We start from the raw sequence: 18,085 nt of genomic DNA, 5'->3' as shown, positions 1-18,085 counted from the left end.
CGGTTTCAGTTGGATCAAGGCGAGGGGAGAGGCGGAGGCAACGCAGCTAGCTCTTGCTGCAGCGAGCTGCACCGACTCAGGTAGACGGCTTGTGATGCCATTCTGTCATAAATCTTGCCATTTTCTACGATACCATGTCTGTATCTGTGTAATAGTGTACCTCTAATAACACGAAAAGAAACAAAGGTTCCACAGGTAGTGATACAGCCGACAATGGTCGAAGCAGGGCTATCCAGAGCCCTTCAGCTCTGCTCCGACCCTTGTGGGAAATGAGAGGACTCAACGCCGGGCTCGCCTGATCTTCCCGCCCAAAATGAGAACACGCGTAGCCATCTAGACAAGACTAACCGAGAGCAATCGTCGGGGCAAATTTTGCATTGCATCTGCCTGCAATTCCAGCTTGCCACTCCCGAGCAGGTTTCTGGGAAGAGTTCCAGTGAGGCTGAGACACTTGCATCTTGCCGCACTATCACGTTATGCAAGAATCAATCAACTCAGCACCCCTCTGCTGCTTCCCCACCACGCCAGCTCGGGGATACCGAGGCAGCTCGATCAACCGAAAGAGCAAGTAAGAAATGAAACAAGGAACCAGAAGCCCAAGTGGCTGGGTTGGTCATTGGGTCACTTTCACAGGAGGATACACCTGTATGCCTCTTGGGTCATAGGTGAAGTTCGTATCGTCGTAATAGGCCTCCTCGCCACCGCTGCTGCCATAGCTGGCTGTTTGATGTATACCATGGCCATACGTGACATAGTGTGCTCCAGAGTAAGGGTCGTCACCAACGTATGTGCCGCGACCGCTACTGCGACGGCTCTGGGCTTCATGTCCTCTTGACACAGCTAGCCCCCAGTTAACACTGCCCCAAGGTAGACCGGACAACTCGCTGTCCACATTGAAGTCTGAGGGCGAGGGGATGCGATAGCTATTGCCGGCGTGCTCGTGATTCCGCAGCTCCCGTTCCGCCTTCTCTTTGTTCTCTCGAGCTTTTTCCCCTACACCGTTCATTAGCAATTGTCAAGCTACCTTGTAGGTGCCAATATGCACTTACTGAACTTGCGCTGGGCTATTCGGTTTTGGATCCGTCTTCTCTCCTCCGGGTCGGTCACATCGGTCCAGTCAACGTCCTTTGGACTGGGCTTGGACTTTCTTGAGGACGGTGAAGCAGCATGCTTCTTTGAGGACGAGCTGCTGGCGCCACTCTCAGAGCCATTTCTCGCCATCTTTGTCGGATTTTTTTGGGAAAGGCCTTCGAATTGGTCTGACTCTGTTGCTTTGGGAAGTCTTCTGCGCGATTGGATAGGCGTTTGGTAATTTCTGGAGCAAGTCGTAGCAAGTTTGGCCGACGGAGAATATCGATTTTGGTGATCCTCCCTTTCGGGGAAGTGGAATTGATGCGACCAGATGGAACCGGCGCGGGCCTGTGTACGCGTATAGTCCAAATCGTTGACAGTAAAAGGTGCCGTGTTTCTACAGGCATCTAGTACTGGCGTGAAGTGTATGGGGACGACGAAGATGATGGGGCAGTCCAGTTGGAGTTCTGTCTCATGCTTCGGCACTCGGAATGTCGTCCTACGTTTGACAGCAGGGTGTGATATCTTCGTCAACACAGCGAACCAGGCAAGAGGCGTAGAGTGCAAGTGTAAGTGCTGTGCTGTTTATGCCGAGAAACCAAGTTTGAGGTCCTCAAATCCCTTGTCAACCGAGGGTGATGCTAAGGAGAGCTGAAGAAGGGGATCGTGAGATGTTCGAAAGCAGCGGGCAGGGCCTCTAATAATAAATCCTCGTCCACTCCTCGAAGCAAGGAGACCAGGGAAGCCCATCTGGGAACTCAACTCGATCTGCAATGACAAGACACCCCCCCGTGCAAGTTGACTCCAGCTTGCGACGGCCGGCACCAGGTACATACATGCCATGACCCGGGATGTCTAAGTAGGGACCTGTCCCGGTAGGGCAGAATACACGCCTAGGCAGTCGACGGTGATGTGAGGCAAGATGGCCAACCGTTGTGGCGGCCACAATCCCTGTCGCCTTGTGTGGAGGTGTGAAAGTCTGAATGAAAGTCATAGCCTCCGGATGTCCCCGTAGGACGACGCATGTGCGGGCTGCCAGGCTCGGGGCTGCCAGGCTCGTGGCTGCCACTTGGAGGGGCGTGGGCCCTGGGGCGTCTATCAGGCTGAATCCCCATCGCCAGGGCCCAGCACTGAGAACCCGGGGGCAGCAAACGAAACCAGCTCTATGGGGGGAGCGTTGCATCGACAAGCCATGTCAGGGACCGAGGTCAACGCAAGGCTTGCGTCTGCTCAGCAAAAGCCCCCCAAGGCGGGCGTGAGACGATATGCCGGTGTGTGAGCTTTGAGAGGTGGATTAGGTGGCATTGGGAACGGGGAGGACCGTACTCCGTAGAGTAGCAGAAGGCGTATATATGGTCCATGGAGGCGTCTGGCACTTTTAGATGCAGGATGCGGAGTCGTATCGGGTGTCATCTTTTTTGCCAGAAGCGGTTAAGGTAGGCGAAGTGGATAGACGGGGAATCCGAGGCAACTATGTGTGCTGAAGTCGATTAGTTCAGGCTCAAAAAAGAAGAGGCGAAGCGGGCGGCTCGTTAGACGACGAGACGGCCAAGATGACAAACTCAGTCAACAACATTTCACGGTGCTCACGATGGTGTTGCAAGTGCGCAATGGCCCGACATGCTCATGGACCACAGGAATGGCGGAGACTTGGCTTCGGCAGGTACAGCCAAGTGTGCCTGCTGTACTCCGTATTTCAGACCAGGCATCAGTTGGTGCCCTTCTGCTCTTACAGGCAGGAGGCTTGCGGCTGGCATCCTTGTCTCCTTCCATGACAACGTCTGGTTCGTCCCGAGTCCTGAGTCCCGACGCACTGACTAAGCCTTGGGCTCAGGGCCCTCGTACGTAGCAGGAAACACGCTCCGACATTGAAACCATTCGCACATTCCAACTACTGCGCCAATACGCACATGCGTGCATCGACTGGTCTTGACTCTTGCGGATCAGCGTGACAGGGGGCTCGGTCTCGATGTGCATATGCAATATGCAATATGGTCCTGAACGCTCGGACAAACCTGGCCGGCCACCTTTGGCTCCCGCTACGGGTCAATATCATCCACTTGACACGGGTTCACGGCTGGTAACATTGATGAACCAGCCAAGGACGAGGCGGTTTCCCGCATAGCTGACCAAACTGGGCGCCAAGAGGTCCTGCAGGACGTGTCAGCGATGGATTGTCTGCTCGTCTTCGTGCAAATATCTATATGTATGTGAGTTCACGATCGCCATCATTTCCCCTGACGAAACCCGCCGACAGCATGTAGCTAATCGGTGTCGTTCAAGATGGATTCCTATTCTCGGTGGATGCAGGCGCTCAACAAAAGCCTGTGTGGTGCGCCCTTTGAAACACATTGTTCATTGCAGGGTTGGCGTCATTGCCGGTCTTCATCGCCTCAAAGGATGGAAAACCAATTCGCTCTGCACAAACATCGACCCTCCAAGACTCCCAAAGATACTGAAACTTCCATCGTTGATCAATCAGGCTGCGACTTGCATTTTGCAATAATCTTACTATCCACATGAACGCGGCTTTCAAAGGACAATTGGGGCTGCCTTGACCACGACATGATGATCAGTGCACGCACCACGGGCATGGAACCCGAGCTGCCACTGATGCCAAAAAAAGCACTTCCAAACTTACGCACAAATGACGCAGACATCCTGATTTTGCAATTCGACTCAGGCAAGCGACCTGGTAAGCCAAGGTGCGGAACACGTACAGATCATTCGGCCGCAATGTTTTTCTTGGAATATTTTAAGCGTGGACCATCCTCTTGAGAGGCCTTTTGTCAGAAGGGTGGATCTTTGAAACGACGAAGCCAGGGCTAACATGGCCCTGGCTCCGTCAAGAGGTGGTGCCCCGCCAGACTCAATCGAAGCAAGGAGCTTATCGTGCGAACGCGAGTTATACGACGGAAAAGTTTCACCCAATACATCACAAAGATTCTATCACAGAACAATCTCACTCGACGTAAGATAAGCCCACACATCCCAAAAGCTTCCAGCCACTCCAAGAGACTTCTGAGATATAGCATCCCGGTGAGCACTCACTCTCACCTTGCTTCATGCAGCCATAAATAGCAAAAAGTGTTACTAAAATTTTCTTTACTACTACTACTACTACGACGACGCACCCCTTACCTTCCTAGGTAGTAGGTATGTAGTGGAATTTCCACAGGCTATTACAGCAAGGACCGCCGGACCCAAACGGAATAGCTGCTTAATGAGTTATCGCTGGTGGCTGACAGAGAATTCGCAGTCAACTAGAGTATGCCAAAGAATTATTGGCTTCTGAACTTGGTACATCATGGCCATTTTTCTTCTTGGACTTTCGTCAAGCTCTATCAGTACGAATAGCTCGGGGAATGATCCAAGGTAGTGAGTGTATCAAGACTACCAAACAGCTAGAACTGGTGGTTCGTACGCATTGATGAGTGCATCTAAAGACAGGTCCTGGACGTCACGTCCCGCGTCAAATTTTGGCCTTGTTCAGGGACAGTCCCACATTCCACGGCTCGTTTCAATGGACCAAGAGCACAGCTTGCCTTGAACTGATCATTCCGTCTATTTGGCCCAGCATGTTTCGATACATCTGGGTTGATGTTGCGCTGGGCAGAAACGCGGCATCATTTTGCTTCTATTCTTGGGGTGAGAAGCTCTGCCACTTCCAATCATGGATTGTAGAGCACCCTCTACCACATCTGAGTATCGTTACTCTGTGAGCTGGACCTCGCAAGAGTTGGCCTGCTTCATGCTGCGTCCAGCACGTGTCAACCAGGATATTGAACGACGACTTGTTTGCGCTGCACATGGCTGAAGCGCTTACGGAGTACACGTAGCATGTACTATTGTATGCACAATTTTTCTTGTACAGGTCATCCCCGGAATAGGTAGGGTAGCATTCTTTTGATTGACATGTTCTAATCTCATCGAGCTGTTCACAGTGTACAACAGCTTGAGTTCCAGGCTCATGTCCCCCCGGCTCTGAACCTCGACGGCGCCAAGACATGTTTCCGCCCCCAGCTCGTGCAAAGGCAAAGTTGACTCAGTTTGGAATTGCCGGCCGACAGCCACGTCATCCTCCCGTTTACTCAATCATTGCTAGCCAGAGACCATATGGTCAAAAAACCCCTCCTCATTTGCTCAAAGGCACCATATTATACAAATTGATTATCCGGAAAGGTTGAGGCCACTCTTAGGCTTACCCAATGGGCTCGGGTACGGCAATAATAAAAGCCCTTTCATAGTATTTGGCTCAACAGGGGCAACCAACCACTCAAGCCTCGGCTTTCTGTTGACACACGCAATTCGAAAATCACACGCATGGTAATGATTGGTGCAGCCAGGTCTTACAACGCCGGCGAGGCCAAGGGTGTCTACACGTATCCTATTGGACCGATGAGAGCTTAGGAACTATGTGACCCAAGTGATTACCCTCCAGGAAGGAGTCAGACTAAGCGAAACCTTGCTGTGGGGAGAGTTGTACTTCTGTTGATCTCTGTGGACTGACAGCATTGACGGATTGCAAATTCTTGACCAATTTGCGACGGCAACGCCAAAGAAACGAAGATCAGCCGCGGTGCCCGTACAGTTTATATGTCACGGTTATCTCGATCCGAGGCACTTGTCGAGATGTGTTCATACATTGCAAACAAGGTACACAGGACATCCCTGGATAAACGGACGCGTCGTTCAAGCCAATGCGGCGTGGTGGACGACATTGTCCCAGACTCCAGCTTAAGCCGTTGATGTGTGTTTCAGATTGAAAGTGCACGATGAGGCTTGTCCGCCGGCTTCCGCGTCAATTCCTTCAAATTATAATCTTTACCGAAGCCCTTTGCAACTGTAACTGCCGACGACATGTTGTACGCAAATTACATTCGCAGGGCAGCAACGGTCAGCCTTCAGTGTTCTGGGTCCCATGGCTGCGTCTTACCGTACTGGACCGCAACACCGATCTTGCACAAGTTAGTCGGGTCACTGACCCCATTGCATACAGCATTGGGTCAGCGGAATTAATTGAGGCATGAAATTTGGATGATATGCTACGTGGGAAAGGGGCAGACATGTTGAGTCGACAACATGACCAGCTCCCTCAATTGCTTCTTGGACGTCACCAGCTCGCTCAACATGGCTCGTTCACAGTGCTTAGGACCGCGCTCGGCCTTGTCACACAAAACGAATCCAACGACAAATTTAGATGTCATGATATGCCTCGAACTGAATATCAACGATCATATCTGGAACCCAAAGACAGAGGTCCCGCTTGCCGAAACAGTTTACAAGGCACTGCCTATCTCCTAGGTAGATCGCAACTGGCGCCCGTTGTGGGAGGCTTTTACCAGGTTGCTGTGCATGGGCGTTCCCGGCGTGGTGTCTGGGGGCACATCCGCTCAGAAATGCCGAATGGCTACGAACCGAGGCGCATGTGTTTTCCAAGATGAGGAACATCACAAACACAAGAATCTCAGCTGTTGTACAATTCACTCCTGAATGAAGTAATGCCGCAGTGGATTTGCTCAAATCCCCAGAAGAAGTTTGTTATGCTCCCTGGCGGTATGTACAGCACTGTATCTGTTTGGGGCATCCCTTCTGACATTACGGGGGTATGGTATGTATTGACCATACCATCGGTCGACCAGGATCGATAGGTCAAGTCGTCTGCCTCCTGACAATGCCCATGGGGAAACAGGTTGGCTGCTGCATGGGCCATTTGGGGCATGAATCCGCCACGGTGGCGTCATGGCTTCCATCACCAGGGTGGAAACAAACATGCAAGCCACCCGGCCAGGGCAAATGACGCGATGATGATCTACTTTGTCCGGGGCTCATGTGTTTATTCAGAGCAGTGGAAACGATTGTGGCTGAATTACAAGCCATCACAGCCCGAATGATTCACTTGTCCGATTTGACTAGGGAGTATGCATGCCCAGACATTCGGAAAAACGTTGCCACATGTGGTGCCAGTAGCTTCAAGGATGTGGTTGAGTTGCCCATCATGGATGCATTTCGATCTTTAGGGCCGAACGATGTACATTGTGCACGCCGCACACCCGCCGTCGAGGCGGAGGAATGTTTAGTGACCTCTTGCAATAACTCCTGTCCATGAAAAGGAGAGGACAAAATGGCGGCACTATTGAAATGCTTGTTGATGTGGACGGCTTGACTTGAGCACAAGGAATCCGAGCGTCATGGCACACCAGTAAGTATGGCATTGATTCCTTCCTACTTCAGGTTAAACAGACTACCACGTCCGTGTCCAGCCGCACGCAAGCCCGATGCTTCTGTGAGTACGGCTGCTGCTCAGGGCTATCAACTATTAACGCCTCTAAAGCTGTGGGAGTTGAGCCGCAGCACACTTCTTCCAGAGCTTCCAGAGCCTCCTTTGCCGAACAGAGCATCACGGCGGAGGTTGAGGCTAAGCGCACGCGTCACGCTTAGCTCGTGAGACTTCCACAACAGCCCCTGCCAAGGCTCAATAGGGTATATACATCCGCTAGACAAAAGGACGTTGCAATGGGACATGGGGCCAGGGTCACCTTCGGAATCGACACTGATTGGATTTGAGAAACAGTGCTTAGCGAGGGCTGAGGTTCAGGAACCGCAGATCAGGGTCTGTCGAGTTATGTGCCCGGTGAACTGCGGTCGGATTTCGGACTCGAGGATGAGTCGTGCGGCAGATGCTTTGGAGCGAAAACTACGAGGTAATAACTACCCAGCTGGTATACCCTCTCGTCCGTTTCGATGGACATGTGGTTGACCTAGAATCGGGGTATCCTGTCGGCGCACTCGCAATTCGTCATGTGCGGGTACGCATTGGAACTTTGGAGAATGGAGATGACACCTGGACTCCTGGAAAGCCATAAGTCGATTTCTGGGGAGGTCGGGGACGAGGAGGCCTGTCGTCAAGTCGTTCGTGAACTCGTCACACACAACACACACAACTTTTCGGATGTCCCCTCCCTCGCCGCCGTCAGCCCTACCGGCAAGCACTGCAACGCAGGGCACAGTGGTCCGTACCGTCAGTGCCTGATTGCTCTCTTGCTGCTCGCTGGAGACTGTTGCGGCCAAGAGGGAGCGTGTCCCGAGAGCTCGGGACACGCAAGGACAACCAGGATGTTGATTCTCTACATGATGGGCCTGTTGAAGGTGATTGGAAACTATCCAGAACCGCCAACAGGCGTGGCCTTGACAGGGGCTGCCCACCACCGATGGCCATTCGTCATCGCTGACACGCTGTCTAGAGTGGGATTTAGCTTTTCAAAACGGCTCGCGGTTGGTTGTGCGCTGTTGTCAAGGGGCCTCCAAAACTGCGTCAAATCGATGGGGCGTTGCGTGTGTCATCCGCCACGAATGCTAAATCAAGCCTCTTGAGGGCGTTTCCAGAAGATGTATGGAAGACCCCGGCATTCAAGAATCAGCTTCCGCTGGTCACCTTGTTACCGCCCATGCCCAGACATCCCCCGCAAAGCCTCGCAATGCTAACATGCTTTATGCATTTGCTAGCAAGTCACAACAACGGGGTGAACGTAAGACTACGGCTACTGTGGAAAGCCGGAAATCGACTGCTGCCAGCCCGGCTTCAGTCGCGGTTTCGAGAACTCATCCAGTCCGTGGTCGTGATGAGCAGGTTTCTGGCTTCTCGGGCGAGAAAGTCGGCGGCTATCAGCCAGCTCCGACGTTGCTTCCACAGTTCATGGCGCCTTTGCGCTCGCAACTCTGACTGAGATGCTTGGCAGTCGTGCCGTCTGTCGTGCCAAGGCGGCTGCCTAGATCAAAATCGGACTGCTCTACCCGCCGCGAGTCCGTGCCGTTGCCATGCCGGCCGGAATCCGCACCGGATGGCGCTGGTGGTCCTCATCGACCTGACACACAAGTATGACGGTGAGACATGGGTGCAAGTCACAAAAGAGAGAGACACTGGGACTGGATGGAGGCGTCAAAGAGTGCCACGGGGATATCATGCCACACTCACCGCTCCTGTCATTCTTCTGAAGCAACGAGCAACAGGGCGGCGTGCAGCCTTGGGGGCCGTTCTAATAATGACTCAATCTCAGCCCACCGGTTCGTGTAGCAAAGAAGCGCCTGCCGCCATGGGTTGACTACGAGGTTACCGGAACCGGATGACCGTTTCAACACGAGTCGCCAAGAACGTAACCCAATCGAAAGGGGAACAATGTTTCTACCTGCAGTGTCGTAGCACATTATCAAAGCAAGGTACCAATGTGGGCATGTGCAGGCACGTGGAGAGGTTGCGTTGCGTGTTTGACTGCGTCACAGAGCCAGCAAGAAGCCGCACTGGTAGTCGAAAACGAATGCTTATTCGCCTGTCTCCTGGTCTATGTCACAAACTGGTGGCAGAGGTCGTGCGTGATTTGGTCTTGAAGACGGTGAAGGGAAGGGGCGTGTCTCTTTCTTGTCGGCTGCAAGGGGGGGTGTTGGTGTTGATAGTTGAGCTATCTGTCATGCCGTTCGCGGGCGAAGCTTGGGAAGCAGACCTTTTCCGGCATGCACAGAAGGAGATGCACCATCTCAATGCATGGGTAAGTACCTCCATTCTTCGACACGCTTGTAGAGGGCGGCTGCTGACGGGGCGTCGGACGAAGACCAAGTTGAGAGACCGAGAGCTGTCTTTCCTCGTTCTTCCCTCACTCTCTCTGTCTTTCTCTCTCTCTTACACGCACAGAGAGAGACACACACCCCATGACATGACAACACGGGGCGAACACTTACGTGGAAGGGGACACGGCGCCCCGGGTCTGCCTCATCGTTCAACAATGCCGGCATGTACTCCGTACGGAGTATGAATGACAGTTTCAGTCGTGCGTCACGTCCACTGCCCGCTGCAGGCCGTTGGGAGCGAAAGCACGGAGTACGCAGTAGGGACAAGGGCGTGAGCACAAAATGCTGACATGGAACGAATGCGACCCAACCGAGCCCAACCCCCTTTTCCTCGGGCAACCCACATCCAAGTGCCACCTTGGTCGAGACGCATATCCTTCCACATGGGGCAAAAAAAGGTTCACATTTCCCGTACTCCGTACTTCGTACTCCGTACAGAGCATGCAGTGCTCATGTGCAACTCCCATCTGCAATGTAACGCTGTCATGTGGTCATTGCATCGAGCCCTTTGGGTAGGGGGGTGCAGCGCCGCGCGGGAACGAACAACGCTTCCAGACAGACAACGTTGACGCACGAGAGAGAGCTGCCAAGGCTTGGTGGGCAGTCGATGTTTGGGGTCTTGCGGAACGGCGCTGCGGCTTGTGCGGTGGTCGTGGACGTGGACTCGTGGACCGTCGGCCGGTGTTGACAGGCTTCAGCTGCGGCCGATCCGGCGTAGGGTAGGTAGGCCGCTTGTGTCGAGTCGTGATCTGGGCTCTTCTTGTCGTCTCTTCTTTTCGTGCGCACATTGCTGAAGCGTGGTCTGACTGGGAGCTGGGGCTTTGCTGCCTGGAGCATGGCAGAGCGTGTGTATCGTTGGGTTCGAAGGATAGGTGGGCGTGGCAGGGAGATTGAAGACGCCGGGACACTATGAGTCGGGACGGTGTGCAAGTGTCTGGCATGACGTGGTTGGTTCGGCGCGTGGTGTTGTGGTTGCGGTATTGCTGAGGGTATTCGCTGCGGGATGTGGTTTCCGACGAGACGATGTCCGCGTCGTCCTTTGTAAATGCTCGGTACGTGCTTTAGATGTGTGCAGAGCATCCAACGAGACGTTGCCCATCCACAGCCAAGCTCGGGCATGTATACTTGCCGTGTCTTGTAGTGTTTTGCGTAGTCTCCTACAAGACGCCATCACCTGCAGCCAAGGTCGGGCCGGTATACTTGTTCATGTCTTGTAGCACGATGCGGAGTATTTACCAAGACGCCATCACCATCACCTGTGGCCAAGCTCTGCCGTCTCACAATGCCAGTGACACGCAGCGTTGCTCACCAGCAGCGAGCCCTCGGCCAATAGCTCACGATATCCCGGCACCGCGGCGATCTGCACGCCGCACCTGTGCCGGTGTATCCTCCCCCCTCGCGAGGTCCTCTGCGGCATGTGACGGGAGTGACTACAAGCTCCCTTTGCGGAGGCGCGCCGCAAGGTGTTTGCCCCAACGGACGGTACGGACAGTACGGTACGTACGTTGCCAAGAAACCGCGCTCCTGGCTTCCATGTCGAATCTCAAGTGGACCGTCGGCACGGCATAGCCGCCACGTGTTGGCTTCACCAAGACCCGGGTCGTACGTTGCCCACGTCCCGGATATACGGACCGTGGACGCCGACAGCCCTCTCAAGTTCCGGACAACAGAAAGCGCTCTTATCCGCAGCCGCGTGTCCACGAGGAAGCGCCAGCTTCGACCGCCAGGGCCCAGGAACGCCATTCTATGCCTCGGGCCCGGTTGAAGAACCACCCGGGCCACGGGCGAGCTACGACGACGAGGGCCACGGATCGAGTCTGGACGCCCGCCCCGGCGATCCGTGAATGTACACATGCCGTGCCGGGCTGCCATGCCAGCCTTGCGCCGTGGGAATCAAGTACGGGCACCGCTGGGACTCGGGCGAAGAAAAAGCTCAATTGGTAGGGCCTGCTCGCGAGCACCTCGCGGCAGCTAAGTTAGACCTCTGTGCGCCGTGTGCTATACATGCGTTTTTAAATTGTGACAAACAAGACCTGTGCGCTTCCACTCCCTTTTGTCGGCCTGTACCTGGTGTCGGGGCCGATGGCCCCCCTTTCTCTCATTCTCTCCAACGGCACCTCGTCCTATCGGCTTCGACTTCTCGCTGTGTTGTGCTCGCCGCCCCCCCCAATGCCCTGAGCCCGCGTGCGCCATGTGGACGCTGCGACTGGCTGCCGGAAGAGGTCGTGATTCGTCGCAGATCGGGCGGTTAGGAGAAGATGCGGGATAGGGCTTCGAACATCAAGCCGCCGAAGACGACGAAGCCGAGGACGACTAATGAATGTTAGTTGAGACTGAGATGAGTGTTGGCGAAGCCGTGCTGGGTTGCGGAGGGGGGGAAAGGTGTCCATTTCGGTATTCACGCGGACAGGACGGCTTTGTGTAGTCGTCCACGGACAGGACAGGGACAGAGCACGCAACGGCTCGGCGCAGATGCGGCTACACGTGTTGGGTTTTTTGGACGGCGTCGAATCACGACGGACGGCACGGCTTTGCCAAGGACACCGGCGTGCGGGATTCCAGGATTCCGGGACCGGCGGGGACAAGGGACGGGGCAAAGAGAAGGGGGACTGACCGATCCAGACGGGCGAGATGGGAGCCTTGGGCGTCTCCTTGGTCCGCTGCTTGATCTGGTCGTCGGACTTGCCCATGCGAGCCTCCTGCTCCTTGGCGAACTTGGCGTTTCGGCGGCGCTGCTCAAGGGTTTGGGCCTGCGAGAAGCAGTCTGGTCAGTGTGTTTGCGCGCCACGGGACAAGCACAGCGTGGTGGCTGTGAGGAGTGATTCCGCGTCCAGACGCACCATTGTTGTCGGTATATGTTCTGTTTCCGCAGCAAGGGGGTTGGAGATGGATGCGAGGAGACGACGACTGGGAGGTTGCAACGGTTTGAGTGCCCGAGGCCCGGGACGAGCTTGGCGATTGCGTTCCTGACGGGATGCGCGGGGCACTACAAGGTGTCCACAAGAGGTGCAAGAGTGCGGCCGGTGCCAGTGGCCGTGGTGGTGTTGCGAGTTGCGTGTTGCGAGTTGCGTTGCGTTGCGGAGAGGTGGACGTCGATGTGAGATGCACATGTCGATGGGTTGAAGCAGTTGACCCGTGTCCTGTCGCCAATGCCGCCACAAACCGGCTACGGACAGGTGGCTTTGGCGCGTGCGGCGGTGGGGCCGTGGGTGGGGCCGACATGTGGGTGGCTCGTGTCGTGGGCGCACCGCCACACCTGTCGGCAAAGTGTTGGGAAGCTCGACGACGAAAAAAGAGCTTCGTGCTGGGCTCGATGCTGCCGGTGCTGCATCGCGTCAAGCACCAAGCACGGCGTCAACAGCGATGCTGCGCGCGGCACGAGAGAGAACAATCGCCTCGGCAAGGATACCGCAGCCCGTCGCAATGACTGTTCTGCGGCCATTCCCGCCTGTGCCTCGATCGACGACGAGGTCGTATGCGACGGCGAGGACGCCTGGTCCGACTGTACGTTTTGTGCGTTGCCGACGGCGGGCGCTTGGAGCCCGGTCCAACTGACGCCTTGTTGCTCCAGTCCCGATTCTACAAGACATTTACGCGGCCCGTGGCGAAAGTCCTCCTCGTCGCCGTCTTCACGTACCAAGTCGTGTACTGGGCATGGGTCAAGCTGGACGCAGACGAGCACCGGCGCAAGACAGACGGTACGATTTGACCCTGCCCGTTCTTCGAGGCACGTCCCGCCGGGGAGGGGAGGCATTGCAGACTGTTGACAGTTTTTGGAAGCCGAGATTGCCGATTTGGAAGCAAGGGTTACCGCGCTCGACAAGGCGCGCAAAGCAGATGTCGAGACCAAGGACGCAGCGAAGCCTAAGAAGGGCTGGTGGTAACGACGTCGCAAGTACGTGACGCGAGCGATATACCCCGATGCAGAAGCCGAGACGACTGCGTCAGATGGACGGAATCAACGTGCTGGCCCGTCATGGCTCGCATCGGAGCTTACGAAGAGCTGGTTGCGAGAGGCGCATCCTCGCATCAGCGGGGAATGTCGTGTATAACAGAAGTGTACAACACAACCTGCAAGGATTCATACGCGTGTATGTCAACATTGGGATGCTAGTGGTTCCTCTTGATTCTCATCAACGGCACCGCCGCCTTGGTGCTCAATCCAGCATGCCCTCTGCCATGTTCATCCCTGCACCACGATCGACGCCGTCAGTCGGATGTCGCGGCTGCTCGCCCCGACAAACACCTTGTACGCTCCATTCTGCACCATCCAATGCTGTCTTCCGACGTCCCACTCGCTCAAGTCCCATCTTGTGAGGCCAAAGTCAATGGTCGTCGACTGCCCTGGCGCCAGCCGCACCTTTTCAAACCCGCGAAGCTGCTTCAGCGGAGCGCCAGGAATTCCCAAATACAGCTGGGCCACTTCTTCCCCGGCCACGGAGCCGGTGTTGGTCACTGTGGCCTTCACCCCGGCGACGAGGTCCCACAAGTTCGTAGCATTTCCAGCTGACTTGCAAAGTCTCTCATCCTGCCACAGCTCGACGTTTCCGTAGGAGAAGGTGGTGTAGCTCAATCCGTACCCAAACTCATACCGCGGCGCAATGTTCTCCTTGTCGAACGCTCTATAGTCGAGATACACGCCCTCGGTGTAATCGCACTGCGGGTTAGTGGTGTTGCTGGGTCCACGACCGCACGGCTCGTACACGGGGTAGTCGGATTCGTTTCGGGCAAGGGTATACGGCAATTTGCCGGAGAAATTGGCCTCTCCATACAATAGCTTGACGAGCGCTGCGCCGCTGTCCTGACCGGGCAAATGAGCGATTATAGTCGCCGTCACGTTGGGGTGCTCGATCCACTGGTCGACGAGACGGATGCCGGCCGTGTGAACGACGACCACGGTGTTGGCGCACTTCGAAGCGACGTTGTTCACAAGGGTATCGCTGAACATGTCGTGGAGGCCATCCCGGTCCCAGCCTTCTGTGGCAATGGCGTTGACGAAGACGAGACAGGCCCCCGAGGCACCATTGACGTCGGGGTCGCTGGATGTGAGATCCCAATTCACCCAAGTATTATCCTTTTCGGCTCTCTGCTGAATGGCGCTCAGTGGCTGGAAACGGTTAGCTAGTTTCTTTTTTCCCCCTTCTCCTTCCCTTTCTTTTTTCTCGGCCACTGGTCTCCGGAGACGCCAAGGGCCGGACTCACGTCGCTGATATATGCCGGAGCATTGGAGCCCGCTCGTCCCCCGGAAACAATTGTCCCTCCCTTGGCAGCCTGATCGAAGTGGTAATTCTTACCGAGGACAGCCTGTCCCATCTCCTTGGACGAGTAGTACCCCAGCTGGAAGAGCACGTCTGTGTTCTTGGTCGCAGGAGCAGCGGCATCATAGCCAAACACGGATATCATTCTAGGAGCTTTCTGAAACGGGAGCGTGTGATTCACATTCTTGACGAGCACGTGTCCCGCAATGGCGCCCTCCAAAAGAACAGGCCTTGAGCGAGGGTCGCGAGCATCGACCGGCTCATGGGGCTCGGTGAGAGTCTTCATGCCGACTCCCGGTGTCGGGAACCCTTTGTCCTGGCCGACGAGATACCACGCCGCGAGAATCCTGCCGTTTTGTCAGCGGCAATGGCGCGAATCCAAAGGCGCATAGGTAGTATGAAGGGACGAACCTCGTGGCCATGTCTGTGACCCTCGCCTCCTTGACCGTCCCGTTGCGCACCGCCTCGGTCAAATTGTCCCCCCAGGAACCGCCGAGCGGCATGACCATGTCCAAACCCGCATTTGCGCTGTTCAGATCATGCTGCGCGTTCCAATCGAGCATGACGAATCCTTGGTGCCCCAAATGCCCCTTGAGGATGCCGTTCATGAGCTTGCTGTTCTCACAGCCGTACGTGTTGTTGATCCTGTTGTAGGAGCACATGACGGACGCGGCGCCGGCTTTGACGCCATCCATGAATGGCCAGAGATAGTACTCGTGGAGCGTCTTGTCGTCAAGGTTGGACGAAGCTGCCTCGACACCAAAATAGGGGCGGCGGTACGTCTCTTGCTCGTTTGCGATGAAGTGCTGAAGAGGGTCAGGTCAGTCTTGGGAACGCGTCAGCCCGCGGCGCGTCCTCGAGAGGGCCCCGAGTCACCTTGAGGTTTGCCATGACACCGGCCTCCTGCATGCCCGTGACGGTCTCGGCATTCAGCGCGCCCGCGAGATACGGATCGACCGAGAAGCCTTCCCAGTTCCTACCGCCGAGGGGCGTTCTGCCGAGCGGACCGGCGTTGGGACCAAGCGCGACATTCACTCGGCCCAGTTAGCATCGCCAGCCAAGACTTCCCGGAGCCCTGCCTGGTCGCACTGAGCGTCTGCGAGGGCCGAGGAAGCGGGGGTTGGGCGAACCTACCGCCCTTTGCTCTGAACTCCCTCGCCATCCACAGGCCTCTCTGATACGTGAGCTTCTTGTCCCAGCCGGCGCCGACGTGTAGGCCTGACGGCCACGAGCTCACCATGTCTGTTGCCCGGACGCCGTTGCCCGCGTCCATCAGACACAGCCCATGCCAGTTTAGCCGCGGCACGGATCCGGTGTTGCCCGCGCAGGTGTTGCCCGGGTCGGCGAAGCCGCGTGTCATGTTGACCTTTTCTTGGAGCGTCATCATGGCGACGAGCGCGCGAGCTTGGACGTACGCTTCTGACCACCGCTGGCCGTGGCCCTTTCCCTCCGCTGGGAAGAGCCAGTCAGTGCCCCAGCACGTTGAAGATGGGGGGAAGATGAAGAAAATTGCGTGCATGTATCGACTCACGAGTTGCGTATACCGGAGGCGAGACCGCAAGTGCAGCGGCGGCTCCAACGGACGCCAGGCCAAACAAGACTGATTTCATCTTCAAGATGCCGTGTAGGCGAAACTACTTGACAACAATCAAGTATAGTGGATGAAGAAAGTAGCGAGACGAAAAAAATATTCCAACTTGCAGAATCTTTCGCACAATGTCAACCAACATCCAAGTCCCCAACGCGGGGGGGGGGGCACCGATGTCATGGCAGATGAAAAAAAACCGACACCTTGCCAAGTCGACGTCAACTCCAATCGTATGTAGGCTGGAAAAAGGTCGCTCGAGAAAGGCGGGAAGCTTCTTGGGACACGCAACACCAACCAGCGACTGGGATAATTGACCGCCCTCATCTCATCCGCTGTTGATGTAATGCTTGCTCACGCACGAGGCGGCACGAACATGCAAATACGGAGGATGGTGCACGGATTTCAGGCCACGGCCTAATCGAGTTGACTTCCGGGCCCCGCGGGTGGAGTCTTTCCCCTTTCCGCCTCTTTTCCTTTTTCCTTTTTTAATTGTTTTGGGCTAGAGTGGCAGATCTCGTCTTGCAACTCGGCTCGTCTTCGGATGTGAATTCATAGTACTAGTACGGAGTACTCGACATGAATGAGTGGGGGACGACCGCCTTTGTGCGGGATGATGAACCATTTTGTCTTGACTCTTGATGGGGTCCAGGTCCAGGTTTTGTTACTGTAAGCTTGCGTGTCTGTACCCGGTCTTCTCTTTTCCAATCACGCTTGGCTTCTACTTGATAGCTACTGCGAAGTATGTACTTGCGTCGACGCACACATGTCTGGCAGCGGTGGTGAGTCGAGCCAAGGTTTACCTACTAATACCGGCTTACTGCTGTTGAAGGAGTGGAAATACAGAGGCTGCTTCCTACATCAACTTTACCAGACGGAGCGCGCAAAGTTTCACGATACTCGCCGCATTATACGACAAGCCGGGTTGTCATGTATGGGCCACAATGTCTCTTGACAATATTGTCCTGCTGCCCGTTGTGTTGAGCTGAGATGCCGTCTTGGAAAACAAGTGTGTGGGAATGACGACGTCCTTTGCTGCTCGGCGACATGAAAAGTCCCACGTCGGCATGTGAGCATGGCTGCGCGGAGAAAATGGACTGGCATCGCATGCAAATGGAGCGACAGTCAAGCGTGTGTTTGGTGCGCCATGCTGGGGACGTCCTCTCCTCGTATACAACCCCCAAGCCGTCCGTCGACTGCGTCCCACCATTGGGATCCGTCTTGTAGTGCTATTCATTATCCGGCGTCTCAGAGACGCCGATGCGCTTGGCGGGCACGGCGAGGAAAGGTTGCACCCACCGAGGTGTCGAGTTGCCAGACGGTCTGACGGCTCATCGGTTGGGATTTCGGATGCTTTCTGAAGTCATGGGACGCAAAAGGGACTCTGCGATGTGCAGTCTGGGTGCCTGGGTGGGCATCCAACCAGCTCGGCCGTATGGATGATTCCTGGAGCGCGGATGCAGATGTTGAGTTGTTGGACTCTCACGATTCACGATTCACAATTCATGTGTGGCCTGGCCTGTGCGCGGGTCCTTATTATGCAAGTCAC

The 18,085-nt window shown here is 55.5% G+C and overlaps 5 protein-coding genes across 5 annotated transcripts; 2 read left to right on the top strand and 3 right to left on the bottom strand.

Annotated features, from left to right (window-relative positions):
* Positions 1 to 613: 613 nt before the first annotated feature.
* On the bottom strand, positions 614 to 1,221 carry MAM_07559 (Trafficking kinesin-binding protein domain protein; the record flags this gene model as incomplete). Its single annotated transcript, XM_040826357.1, has 2 exons — positions 614 to 993; positions 1,050 to 1,221. 2 exons carry the CDS (start codon positions 1,219 to 1,221, stop codon positions 614 to 616), a joined length of 552 nt encoding a protein of 183 aa, XP_040675719.1.
* Positions 1,222 to 8,464: 7,243 nt separating this feature from the next.
* Positions 8,465 to 8,794, top strand: MAM_07558 (uncharacterized protein; the record flags this gene model as incomplete). Its single annotated transcript, XM_040826356.1, has 1 exon — positions 8,465 to 8,794. One exon carries the CDS (start codon positions 8,465 to 8,467, stop codon positions 8,792 to 8,794), a length of 330 nt encoding a protein of 109 aa, XP_040675718.1.
* Positions 8,795 to 11,941: 3,147 nt separating this feature from the next.
* MAM_07557 (uncharacterized protein) lies at positions 11,942 to 12,536 on the bottom strand (the record flags this gene model as incomplete). The annotated part of the gene is made up of 3 exons (XM_040826355.1): positions 11,942 to 12,006; positions 12,308 to 12,443; positions 12,534 to 12,536. 3 exons carry the CDS (start codon positions 12,534 to 12,536, stop codon positions 11,942 to 11,944), a joined length of 204 nt encoding a protein of 67 aa, XP_040675717.1.
* A 580-nt stretch (positions 12,537 to 13,116) lies between these two features.
* MAM_07556 (uncharacterized protein) lies at positions 13,117 to 13,577 on the top strand (the record flags this gene model as incomplete). The annotated part of the gene is made up of 3 exons (XM_040826354.1): positions 13,117 to 13,197; positions 13,265 to 13,391; positions 13,474 to 13,577. The coding sequence occupies 3 exons, from the start codon at positions 13,117 to 13,119 to the stop codon at positions 13,575 to 13,577; spliced, it is 312 nt and encodes a 103-aa protein (XP_040675716.1).
* Positions 13,578 to 13,876: 299 nt separating this feature from the next.
* MAM_07555 (Glycoside hydrolase, family 3) lies at positions 13,877 to 16,561 on the bottom strand (the record flags this gene model as incomplete). The annotated part of the gene is made up of 6 exons (XM_040826353.1): positions 13,877 to 14,800; positions 14,896 to 15,298; positions 15,363 to 15,757; positions 15,828 to 15,985; positions 16,086 to 16,403; positions 16,483 to 16,561. The coding sequence occupies 6 exons, from the start codon at positions 16,559 to 16,561 to the stop codon at positions 13,877 to 13,879; spliced, it is 2,277 nt and encodes a 758-aa protein (XP_040675715.1).
* Positions 16,562 to 18,085: the final 1,524 nt, after the last annotated feature.

This window comes from Metarhizium album (assembly GCF_000804445.1).
Source record: "Metarhizium album ARSEF 1941 chromosome Unknown scaffold_32, whole genome shotgun sequence".
In the NCBI taxonomy this organism is placed as follows: Eukaryota; Fungi; Ascomycota; class Sordariomycetes; order Hypocreales; family Clavicipitaceae; genus Metarhizium; species Metarhizium album.
Note: the sequence above shows the minus strand (reverse complement) of the source record. Positions and strands in the feature narration are given on the sequence as shown.